This window comes from Mesitornis unicolor, unplaced genomic scaffold (genome assembly GCF_000695765.1).
Source record: "Mesitornis unicolor isolate BGI_N332 unplaced genomic scaffold, ASM69576v1 scaffold28053, whole genome shotgun sequence".
In the NCBI taxonomy this organism is placed as follows: domain Eukaryota; kingdom Metazoa; phylum Chordata; class Aves; order Mesitornithiformes; family Mesitornithidae; genus Mesitornis; species Mesitornis unicolor.
Genome location: NW_010175827.1, coordinates 45,311 through 57,831, shown reverse-complemented (window position 1 = coordinate 57,831; position 12,521 = coordinate 45,311). Strand labels below are relative to the sequence as shown.

The 12,521-nt window shown below is 41.7% G+C and overlaps 1 protein-coding gene across 1 annotated transcript; it reads left to right on the top strand.

Moving 5' to 3' along the window:
* Window positions 1-3,223: 3,223 nt before the first annotated feature.
* Window positions 3,224-4,172, top strand: LOC104538363 (olfactory receptor 2A2-like). The gene is given in 2 exon segments (XM_010181539.1): window positions 3,224-3,453; window positions 3,455-4,172. Coding segments are annotated over 2 exon segments (948 nt in total).
* Window positions 4,173-12,521: the final 8,349 nt, after the last annotated feature.

Genomic DNA, 12,521 nt, shown 5'->3' with positions numbered 1-12,521 from the left:
CCTAAATAGAAGATTGTCTTAAACTCATGAGATGTGTTTTTCAGTAAACATGTAAGACTTCACAGCCTTTCAGAAGATTAGCATCATATTTGCAAGATTTCCTGTCCAGCCATGAGCTCAAGAAATTTTAATACAGCTAAGATTGTTAGGAAATCCAGTCATGACATAAGCTCAGACTTTAGGAGAAGTATGAATATCAGAAGACTTTCAAGAGAAAATAAGCACTCCCAAAGCAAGCAGAGGCAGCGGAGCAGCCTGATGTGGCTTTTCCCAGGGCTGTCACAGGAGAGGGATAGACCAGATTGTCTAGGTATGAGACCCACCAGACGAGTATTGACTCTTCTCTGCTCACCTCACAGACTAAAAGGGGGAGGAATACACTTCTTTGGCCATGCCCTGCATCTGAACACCCATCGTAGACAAAAATATAGCTTAAACTGTGAATGTTAGGCAACACATGACTGTGTTGTACATGCATGTGTATGGCAAGATCTGTGTGTGAGTATATCTGAAGCTGAACTCTGAAACATCAAGTAGAAGCCTGCTGCTTGCTAACTGCAACCAGTATGGGGTTGTAAATTTTGATAACACTGGGAATAAGCAAAGGTGGCATGTGCTGTATCCTACAACTAATAAAGAGATAGGAGACAGAACCATTACTTAAGAGGCTGATCAGGCATTGTACTCCTCACATAGACAATTTAGACTTGGAAAACTGGGGACATGGAGTTCCAGAAAGAAGAGATGATGCCAAAAAAAGGAGGACTCCCGAAAAGAAGAAGGGAACTTGAAAAGAAGAAGGAGACCCAGAAAGAAAAAGGTGAAGATCCTGGCTGGAGGAAATATTCTGGAAGTGGGAGAAGATCTTGGAAATCGGAGAGCTGCATGGAGACAAATGGCAGGGGATGCCCAGGAACCTTGATCAGCAACCTCCAAAACTGGTAGCAGCTGCACAGCATGAACTAACAGGACTTTCTGTCTGACCTTCCCAGATCTGGAGTAACCTCCCTGCTGGGAAGGGAAGTTGCGGTCTCTGGGTTGTAGCACTGTGCATGTGCTGAACCTCATCAGCTCACATAAGTGAGTGTGTGAGTGCATGTGTGTGAGAGAGAGAGTAATAATCCAATAGGGGCTAATCTTGCTGGTTGTCAAATAAAACTCAGAATTCAGATACACTATAGGTTGTTTTTTATACTGATTTGCCCATGATAACACCACAGTCTGTCTTGTCTTCTTATTAAACTCCATTTCTGTTTTCCTGAGTGAGAATGTCTCTACTTTGTGTATAAGGTCTAAGTGCCAGCAGCTGGAAAGGGACCCTGGGCTATAGGGGACCATGGACCAGGGACACCAGCAGATATGGAGACTCCAGTATGTGAGTGTTGTGAGGGTGTGTGTGTCAGTGTGTACAACTGCTAGTGAGCATCAAGCTGGACTAGTCAGCAAGTAGAATAAAGGACTTGAGACACAGGGACTGGAGTGGTCGTAGATCTGGTCCAGATACTAAAGAAAGCAGTGTCTCAGAATCAGCTACTGGAGGGAATGGGAGGCCCAAGCCAGCTGTGGGAGAGACCAGGGGATCTGGTAAAATGTAGGTCTGGAACAGTTACTGAAGAGACCTGTTTGTGAGTGCCTGGTTTTGCACCTGAGGCAGCTGTGAGACCATGGGATCCTAGGGCCAAGCACTGGATAGGCTGTCTAAGGTCAGCTACTGATGGGACCTGTATGGCTTCTGTGTGTACATATGTGTATACTTTCCACAGTGTCTTTCATCCTGATTAGCCTGACAGGGAACAGGATCAAGGCTGTTTGTGCTGTTTGTATTTATGTGAGGGCTCTGTCTTCAATCAGTGTAGATCTATGTAAAAGGGCAAATGTATATATGAATGCATGTGTATGTGTGAGACTTGGAAAACACACGCTGAGCCTTACTACTTGTCTGAACATGAGGACATGGAGCTGCAGCAGTGTTGTACTGCATTAAGACACTGGATTTAGCAACTCTTAGGATTTATCCTGTACCAGTATCTCCGTATGCTCTTTTAAGCAGAGAAATTATGGGAGGCAGCAAAGACATAATGGGGAAAGTGGTGAAGGAGATTGTATTTAATGGAAAGGAAACCCATATGAATGAAGGATCAATGAGTACAATGCTGTGCGAGTACAATGCCGTGTAAGTACAACACCATGTCCATTTCAGAATAAAATGGTGTTTACCTTCTGGAAGGATCCCAAGAGTTTAGGTAAGGAACTCTGCGGATTTTTACCTGAGTTTAATTTTTGTACTGCCTGTTGGCAGTCAAAACAGTGTCCCTTCAGACACACTACACAGAAAACTTTGGCTTTAAAAACAAATGAATGTAGGGAGCTGAACAGAATGGAACAGCTCTTTGTTTCACCTGTTGTCTGAGAAAGTACACAGAACTTTCTAATAAGGTTTCCCTAATCAAAAACACCCAGCTGAACAAATCACACTTGTCCAGATGACAGAGGTAAGGAAACTCTTGTGTATAAACATCATTATTTTAGCAATAATTATCTGCTGTACATCCAAGTGTAGCTCTCAGTTTGTTCAGCAATCTGAAGTGAAGTTAGATATAGAATAATGGATCAAGCAACTGCAAGATTCCATATGAATGCATTTCACCAAGGTAAAGAGGACACAGCAATGAATTAGAAATGTGAGCTGATTTAATGGCAAAACTGAAATTATTCTGTGAACTGTGCATTCATTTTAATATGGATTTAATTTAAAATAGCCACTTTGAAGGTGTTCTGATTTCACTTTAATAGACATCTGCAATCTTCATCATGATAGATTTGTTACTTTCTCCAACAGAGACCCTTTACACCTGCCCCCCCGCCCCCGCAAAAAACAACAACAACAAACAAACAAACAAACAAAACCAAAAAACCCCAAAACAAAACAGAAAAAGAAAGGTATCAAGTATAAGCTAGGCAGTAAAGTTGTGCAAGATTGCTCAAAACTGCTCAGAGTTTGGCAAAGTTTGCAAATCAGTTTGCAATTCAGCGATGGCTCAGCATGGTGAGGGTAGTATGCACCTTCCACTGGAGTCAGAGGGAAAAGCAAGGAGAAGGAAGCTGCAGTGTAAAGAGTAAAGGAGGCAACATTCTTAAGAAAACTATTTTCTTTCCTTTTCCTATCTCCTTCCCTTACAGACCTCTGTGGTCGCAGTTTGTGCTGCCTCACCTCCAGCACAGCATGCAGAATGAAACGACTGTCACAGAGTTCATCCTCTTGGGGTTCTCCAGCAACCCAGCCCTGAAGCTGTGCCTCTTTGGCCTTTTCTCTATCCTCTACTCTGCCACTCTGGTGGGAAACGCACTAGTCTTTGTGCTTATCTGCCTGGACTACTGCCTCCACAGCCCCATGTACTTCTTCCTCTGCCAGCTCTCCATCATGGACATCTGCTATGCCTCCAACAATGTCCCTCATGCTGAGGAGCCTCCTTGGACAAGGCAGAACCATCTCCTTTGCTGGGTGTGGGACACAGATACATCTTTATTTAATCTTTGCACTTACAGAGTGCGTGCTGCTGGCTGTGATGTCTTATGATCGCTATGTGGCAGTCTGCCATCCCCTCCGCTATGCCCTCATCATGAACCGGAGGGTGTGTCTCACCCTTGCTGCAGTTTCCTGGGCTTTTGGGTTTGTATTTGGTACACTACAAGCCTCTCTGGCTTTACACCTGCCTTTCTGTGGCCCCTGTGAGGTTGACCACTTCTTCTGTGAAATCCTTGCTGTCTTGAAGCTGGCCTGCACTGACACTACTGCCAATAAAGTCCTGATCTTTGCTGTTTGTGTGTGCTTCCTCCTCTTCCCTTTAGCCTTAATCCTAATTTCCTACCTGCACATCCTGGCCACCATTCTGCACATCTGCTCTGCACCAGGATGGCACAAAACCTTCTCCACCTGTGGCTCCCACCTGACCATGGTGAGTTTGTTTTATGGAAATGCCATCTTCATGTACATGGTGCATGGGAGCGGTAACTCATCTGGGAGGGAGAAAATTCTTTCCCTTTTCTACAGTCTTGTCAGCCCCAGTTTGAATCCCCTGATTTACAGTCTGAGGAACAAGCAGGTGAAGGAAGCCCTACTGAAGTTTCAGAGAAGGAAAAGAGTCTTTCATTCTGTGTCCCTTGGGCTCTAGGCTTTCACCTGTCACCTGTCTTTCTGCTCTTTCTTCTTGAGCTCTTTGGGTATTTTTCACTGAACTTTAAGTGGTTAAAACATAATGCAAGAGATTATTCAGATGCATTTGTCTAGTGAATATCATAACAAAAAATGACTAATAATTATTCCTTTTATTAGAGAACTAATTATTCTTCCTCATATGCAGCCATTCTAGGCAGGTAGTATGTTTTACCAGAACTATTGACCCAGCTGGAAAAAATGGTTTGTCTTCTCAGTTCTAACTAGTAGTTAGAATAAACTAGTGTGTAGCACTTTTTTTCTGAGTATATCAGTTGATCTAATAAGATATTCTTTTTCCCTACCATATTCATATTTCCTATATTTTTAGGATGCTAGAGCTTCAACTCTGTTTTTAGAATGAAAATGAGAGAGAACAGGATGGTATTGAGCTTTACTTCTCATGAAGGTGAGAAAGCCCATGAAACATTTTGTTTCTGTATATTTTTGAGCCTGATACCTCTCACACAGGAGGTGAACATGATGATCACTGCAATGCAGAAAAGAGCTTTGAGTGGTTTTGCCAGGGTGCCACCCACAGCAGTTCCTTGAACTGTGCTAGCTGAGGTATCTGCACTCTGCTGTACAGTTCTTGCATTGACCCTGACTCAGGGTATAGGCTCTTTGCACCTTCCTGTTTACCCACATTTCAAATGTCCTTCTTACAGCTCTAATTACTGACAATTATACTTTGGGAAATATCCCCTGGTGTCTGTGTGGATACATCTAACTAGGAGGTCGAATGGTTAAAAAGTGCCATATACTTCAACGGTCTATCAGCTTTCATGGAATTAATTGCCTGCAGGATCAATTCTTCCAGGAAATAAGGCTACTAACTGGGATGGGTTTTTCAATATAATGGACTACACTCAACAAGTAATTCCTGTTTTTACGTAGCACAAGTTTAGAGAAGGAAAAAGTCTCCCTACCTCTCATCCTAAACAAGCCTTTGAAACTTCCTGTCTTATATGTTCATTCAGGAGAATAACTCCAGGTGCCTGCTGTTGAAAACTTCCTGTGAAATATGTAACAGTTCAGATAGCTCTCCTCTTTCAGAAGAAGAGAAATGGGAAAGCTGGCATCTCCTCCAGCAACTGTCAGCCACCATAGCTGTGTTTCCTAATGTGAACACATTAAATGTCAAAAATTGTTTAGCCACTCACCATCTGGTTTTAACACTTGTTCGTCTACCAAAGAAAACTATTGGTGATGTTCTAACACTCAGCATCATTCAATCAGATACATTCCTACTTGAATCGTACAGAGGTATGACTTTTTCTACTGAACATGAGAAAAGAAGAACTAAAAATCAGAAACATCACCTAAAAATCAGATCACAACATTTACAGTTACATTACTAAGCACTTACTGTAGATGTTTCTGTAACACTGAGATGACTGAGAGACCATATTCCCTTTTCCAAGGCACCGATGCATAACATATAACCTATTAAAAATCTGACAGGATTTAAAAGTGAAAAAGAGATGGAAATAAAGAAAGTTTAGGCTGGTAAACTCTTCCGAGTCTACCGAAAAATGCATCTCATGGTTTATGACATTCTCCTATTTGGAGAAAGGAAGGCAATGACATAATTCTTGCTCTTGAATTATATTAACCCAGAGAACAATGCCGGACATTTTATGCTGACTTTATTTTTTTCAATTCAGTGCATTCCATTTTGGAATACGGAAAATTAGAATACGTAACATAAGAAAAAAAATCAATAATGAAACTAAGTCAAAGCTTACAGGGAAGGTCGAGATTATGAACTGTCAAACCAATCTAAACAACAAGGTCTGAAAGCTGGCATTCTTTCTGTTCTGAACTCTTCAATGACAATTCTAACACAGTTAACTCAGGGGTTTCTGCTTTATGTCATGATGGTATATTGCCTGTGGTTGACTCATTGACTTCCTAGCTCAGAAGCTGGCCTTGTGACTCACAACTCCAATTGTGCTAACAAGAATTCACGGTGTTCAAGTACTTTGTTATTTACAAGTAATTCCAAAGAATTGTTAATGTATTCCTGAACAACAGGCAATTATTTGGGTTTGTGCATTAGGCTCTGTGGAAAGAATTTTCCCCAGTCCTCACTTGAAAATGAAACAATTTTCCAGTCATAATGTTAAAAAAAGACAGTTGTAATTCTGAACAAAAATCCCCTTTTTTAGGGAGAAGGGCTTTTAACTATAATTTCATTGAAGCTTTCCTTCATTTGCTTTCTTTAAATTGTGAATTAAATCTGTGAAGTGCATAGTGTTTTACTATGTCCCATTGATGATACTGTTACCACTTAGTCCTAGGTTTTGTTTTTTCACAAGACAATGCCCCTGAGGTCTCACAGGATGTATAGAGGTGTGATTTCCTTGAATTGCAGATGTGAATGGTCTCTCCCCTTAGAGAGATGGCTTTTTTGTGCATTGGCACTGAAAAGCAGGGTACAATTCAATTTGGAATAATGCCGGACATCAACCTCTTAATATCCCAATGCGCCCATTGCCTTGCTTGGAGAGAGACAAGGCTGTTGTTAAGTCCAGCCAGGGAGCTGATCCAGCTCTGATTCTCCTCCATTAGAAAACATCTGCCCCAGTTACACCTCCCAGCTAAACACCCCCATACCTAAAAGTTGGCCTGGCTGCACACACCCAAAGTAGAGCTCAGGGGAGCTGTGTACATCTGCAGGATGCAGATCCAACATCATGCTGTGTGGCCGGGTCTTTTTCTGCTCATGCCCAAGCCTTACTTCTGCTTCCCTTCCTCAAGTGCTTCCTCCCTGGCCAGATTCACCAGATGAGAAGCAAACACCAAGTGACTCCGTGCCCATGTAGGTCGTTCTTCCCCAGCTGAGACTGGTTTGTATCTCATGTTCTCCCTTCCTGCACACACGCAATCTAAACTCTGCTAAAATTGCCTTCTTTCTAACCAAGTCACAAACCACATTAGAATAACTGGCTCCAAGCACACACTTTCACTAACAGCTCCAAACATCCCTCAAGATTTTGCCTATTCCTTTTCAAAGACTGTTGCACAACAGCATCCAGACTCATTATGACAGTGACAGGGATCACTACAAGGAAGTTTATCTTTAACCACGTTTTGGTTTTGGAATTATCTGTGAGCTTAGCCATTGCTGAGCTTAAGTCTTTGACAATTTGTGTCCTTTTGAACAGAAAATGTGCTCCACCCTGCTGTTATGTTCCTCAAACTCACTATGCCTGACCCAAGCCAAGTGCACATGATGTGGGTGTCTTTCTTTCCAGATCTTTCTTCAAATCACAGGGCATATTTGCCATCACAGGCCACGACTGCAGGAGCTTCACCTTTCAGAGTTCTACCAAGGCCAGGTCCTCAAGGGCATCTAAGCAAGTAAATTGTAGCTAATCTTGGTGTGCTGCAGGTGTTTTTTCCTCATCTCCACCTCCCTGCGGTTTACTGCTGGTTTTTTAGTCCTTCAGGACGACCTCTGAGGCTTGGGCTTTGTGGTTTGATGTTTTGTGTATGGGAAGGGATTTCAGGGTGGTTATCCAACAGGAATCACTTCATTCTGGAGACAGCAAAGGAAGCACAGCTGAAGAGCACAACAGGGATTGGAGGAACAGGAGAAAAATGGCTCTTAGAAGGAGCAGCTGTAGCTGGAGAAGTGGATGGAAGGTCGCAGGAATAAATGGCTGAGAAAGGAACTGAACTGGAACTAAGCAAAGGGTGAAATCCCAGCTTTTATCTGACAGTGATAGGACAACAAGTGGTGCAGCAGCAGCGGTGGCTGTGTCCATGCTCCCATGAAGGCAAAACGCTGCCAGAGCCTGAACCACGTACATGGGTTGGTCACCTCTAGTCAGCACTTTGGGTAACAGAGGCAGTGGGCTGAGGCTTTGCCTGCCCAAAGGGCACAGGGAAGGGTCCCATGGTGCTAGAAAAGGAGCCCCACAAGACCTCATTAATGATATGACAACAAGTTTCTATGATAACAAGTCTGATGTGGCTTCTGGAGGTGGCACAGTTTAGTCTCCAAGTGCCGTCATTGTGCTGCAAGACAGGCCACATTGAGGGTTGTTAAAAGTTAAGAGTTACTCTTTTGCAAAGCATTTCCATGTCTGCTGGTGATAATTTTACAGGATGGCTCTGCAGGGCCTCCGGACAATACTTGGTGAAGCCTCCAGGGCTATCAGCCACAGGCTGCCCAAACATGGGTGCTATTGGGTTTTGAATAGCTCCATGGATGGAGACTCCACCTCTGGGCAACACCCCTGAGCTCTCTCCCCTTTGGACTGAACAGCCCCAGCTCTCTTAACTCTTCCTCCCAGCGAAAGATCACATTTTCCCAAACCTTCCTCCTCTAATACCTCTTTTCCTTCCCCTTCCTTTTCTCCTTCCCCTTCCCCTCTGTTTTCCTCTTCCCCTTCTCCTTTGTTTTCCTCTTCCCCTTCCTTCTCTTCACCTGTTGTGCAGGGCAGGGTGGAGAGTGACCCAGGCAGAAGGCATCCCAAACCGGTTTTGGGTAATGAAAACACAGGTACCTGGGGTGTTACTGCCTGGGACAGGTGTGTCTGGGCAGGGTTGTGCAGGAGAAATGCCTTGAGAACTTCTGAAGGACTGCAGAATATTCCTTTGTGTTCTATGGTTTGCTCTTAAAGTCCTTGTTTCAGGGACATCTTTGTAACTGTACGTGGCAGCCTGATGAGATGCAGTGGCTGTGCCTGTCAAAGGGTGGCAGCTGGACTTGCTTTCCTGCTTTCCAGGTTAGCTCTAGCAGAGATGCAGAGGAGACAAACCATGCTGCTTTGTATTAGAGCAATATCTCATGGACCCAGAGCTGTGCCTTTCCAAGTATTCTGGGAAGAGTTGTGGCGTTTTGGAACCACTACCTGGGATGATAGAAAGATTAATATGATCTGTGCATGAGGTCATTTCAGAAACAGTGTTTTCAAATGCCTGTACCACTAGTTTGAATGCACTCAATTTTGTATTTGGTTATTGGCATTAATAGTAAGTTCTTGTTGCTTTGCAATTTCTCCAGAGTCCTTACCATAGGTATAACCTGATTTTTAGTGCCACAGTCTGTGTAAGGAGTCACAGATCCAGATTAATATCTATGAACCCTGCTACTTTTGTGGTATTTTTCCTTACACATACTCTAAGAATTGAGGTACCCATTATTCATGATCTCTCAAACAGCAGGAAATTCTTAATAGAATAAATACTTAGGTGTCACTATTTTAGAAATCCACTGGATTCAGTTATCCTTGGCTTTCTTTTGCTCACTGAAAACTAGGAATCTACCTTTAAAATTGATAGCTAATATTCCCAATGCCGTATGATTCAAACAGATTGGGTAAAATACTGAATGCAAATAAATTTATGAAGCCACAGCAGAAATTAAAATTTTACTCTTGAACTGTTTTGTTCATAAAGCTCACCTGTCTATTACTAATTTTTAGTTTTTGGGAAGTTAAGGGTCTGCAACTTAGCTTTTGCCCCAGCTCTAGTGGAACTGAGTCCATTTGTTCATCAAAAATAGCTCCCTCAGATTAAGTAAAAAAAAGCACGGCAGGGAGACACTGCTGCTTCTCCATACAGGGAAGCTGGGACCTAACTACCCAGTCTGGGAGAGTGAAATACCTTCAGATTTGTAGCACAAGGGTTAAGATTTCCTATTTTACTAATAATTTTGAAGAAAACCATACCTTAAAAATCTGCTTGTAGAGACCTCACAGAGGGAGAGCATTAAGGGTGTTCTGAAATATGAACAAGACAGTGCTAACAGCAATAGTTTTGATGAATAAACTTTCTCACTGTTCATGCTTGCAAAGTGCAGCTACCTGCTTGTGGCACAACAAGAGGATAAAATGTCCTCAAGTTGCATCAGGGGAGGTTTAGATTGCATATTAGAAATATTTTTTCACCACTGAAGCACTGGCACATCTTGACAGGTTGTCAAGCACTGGAACAGTCAGCTGACTCACGATCCCTGGAGGTATTTAAAAGATGTGTAAATGTGTCATTTAGGGACATGGTTCAGTTAATGGTCGTATTCGATGATCTTAAGGGTCTTTTTCAACATAAATGGATTCTATGATTCTATGACCAGAAGGTGGCAGCAGGCCAACACCGAGACTATCCAGAGTCTGTTTCCTTTAAGAGATTCGCTCTTGTTTCGCTGTCCTACAAAGGCAAACTTTACTGAAATCTGTGCAACAGGCAGTTATAAACAGGATAGCGGGGGGAAAAAAATGCTTACCTTAAAAGTTAAATTCCTATTGCATCTTTCATACACTTTTGTTTTTATCTAAATAAGAATTTTGCACAGATTAGCTATGGAGTAATGTACATTGGTTTAAAATTCAGCACATGATATTTCATACTACATTCAGTTTCTCTTTGATAACATTCTAGTAAAAAACTTTAGTGTCCTAAAATTCCTATATTATTGTACTATGCCACAGTACAATTTTAAAATAATTAAGAATTCCTAGGTACAGGATGTGTTTTTAAATACAAAATCCTGCTGGTTTAATTGATGATGCTGCACCTTGAGTACTGTGTTCAGTTTTGGGCGCTGCAGTATAAGAAAGACATAGAGGTGCTGGAGAGGGTCCAAAGAAGGGCTACAAATCTGGTGAAGGATCTTAAGAATAAGTCTTTTGAGAAGCAGCTGAGGGAACTGGAGTTGTTTAATCTGAAGAAAAGGAGACTGAGGGGAGACCTTATTGCTCTCTACAGCTTCCTGAAAGAAAGAAGTGAGTGTGTGTCTCTTCTCACAAGTTACAACCAATAGGACAAAAGGAAATGGCATCAAGTTACGGCAGGGGGGGTTTAGGTTAGACATTACGAAAAACTTCTACACTTAAAGAGTTATGAAAGGCTGGAACAGCAGACTGTTCCACCCAGAGAAGTGGTTGGATCACCATCCTTGGATGTATTTAAAAGCCGTCTAGATATAGTGCTCAGGGACATGATTTAGCAGTGGTCATGGTAGGGTTGAATAATGGTTGGACTTGATGATCTTAAAGGTCTTTTCCAACCATAACCATTCTATGATTCTGTGATTGCTACATCAAAAAAAGTGTATTTTCTAGTTAACACTACTTATCAAATATGATGGACGTTTCCTCACAGGTCTTCTACATATGAGCTTTCTATAGCTGGAATCCAAGGCAATGAAAAGCTATCCATGTGTGCCCGATGTATTTTTCTATGGCAAATACTGCATTAAACTGCAGATCATTGTAACAAATCTTGAGTTCAGAATGAATGGCATCTGAATGGAAATATGTATGAAGCAGCATTTGAATAAAGAATAGAACAAGAGATATAAACATAGCATGCCTCAACTAGTGCAGAAGCTTGTAATTCAAATAGCCGGAGAATAAGGATTGCAGCAATTTAAAGCCATAAAGATAAGCTGACAAAGAGCTGAAAACCAGGATTGCAGCCATAAGATAATCAAGTAGGAAAATAAAGAAAACTGAGAATCCACAATTTTTCTTCAGACTTGCAAGGGGCAAGAGAGGCTAGTCAAACAAAAGATCTCACTAAATCTCTACTCACGAAAGATGCCAAAGGTACAACCAAGATTCAGTTAACAATAATTAATAATGATTGCCAATCAAGAAGGACCTCTAGAGACATGATGAGAATGCAGCAGCTGCTGACAGCTCTGTGGCACTATTATTCCTTCCCAGATTACTTGGACAAACATGCTTGGCACTAGTGAATATGAGAGAATGAGTACGTGAAATCCATGGCAGGAAGAGCATGAGTAAAATCAGTTTTGATTAAACTAAAAACCACTTTCCCCTTCCAGATGAATTCACATTGAACCTTCCTACAAAAACCATTGTAGAGAACATAGCTTTTTTTTTTTCTTCACATCTAGGAAGCTAAGAATAAAGCGTAAAAATGTAAAGTATAACTTCTACCCTATAAGGTTCTCCTGTTTTCTTTGATTTTTCCATTTAATCCTATAACAGTACAAGGACTTTCATTTATGAAAAGCTATTCCTCAGTATGCACATTTATAAATTAAAATGTATTTCTCTATGGAAGAGAACTAAGGATAACCTAGTGCTTCCATCTCCACTCTCTTTACCTGTTTTCTCCTTCATGTCTCTGTGCCTCAGTGCCCAAAATTTCATGCACCAGAAATGTTTAGAAAAATATGAACCCAAGGAAAACCAAATGTTAATAAAAGCAAAGATCTCCTAAAAGCAAAGTTTTACAATTGTCCTTTGTGTGAAAATAGTGCAAGTCCCAGCCTTAAAGACACTACAAAAGTGTTTAAAACTGTAGGAGAATAAATTCCCTGGTC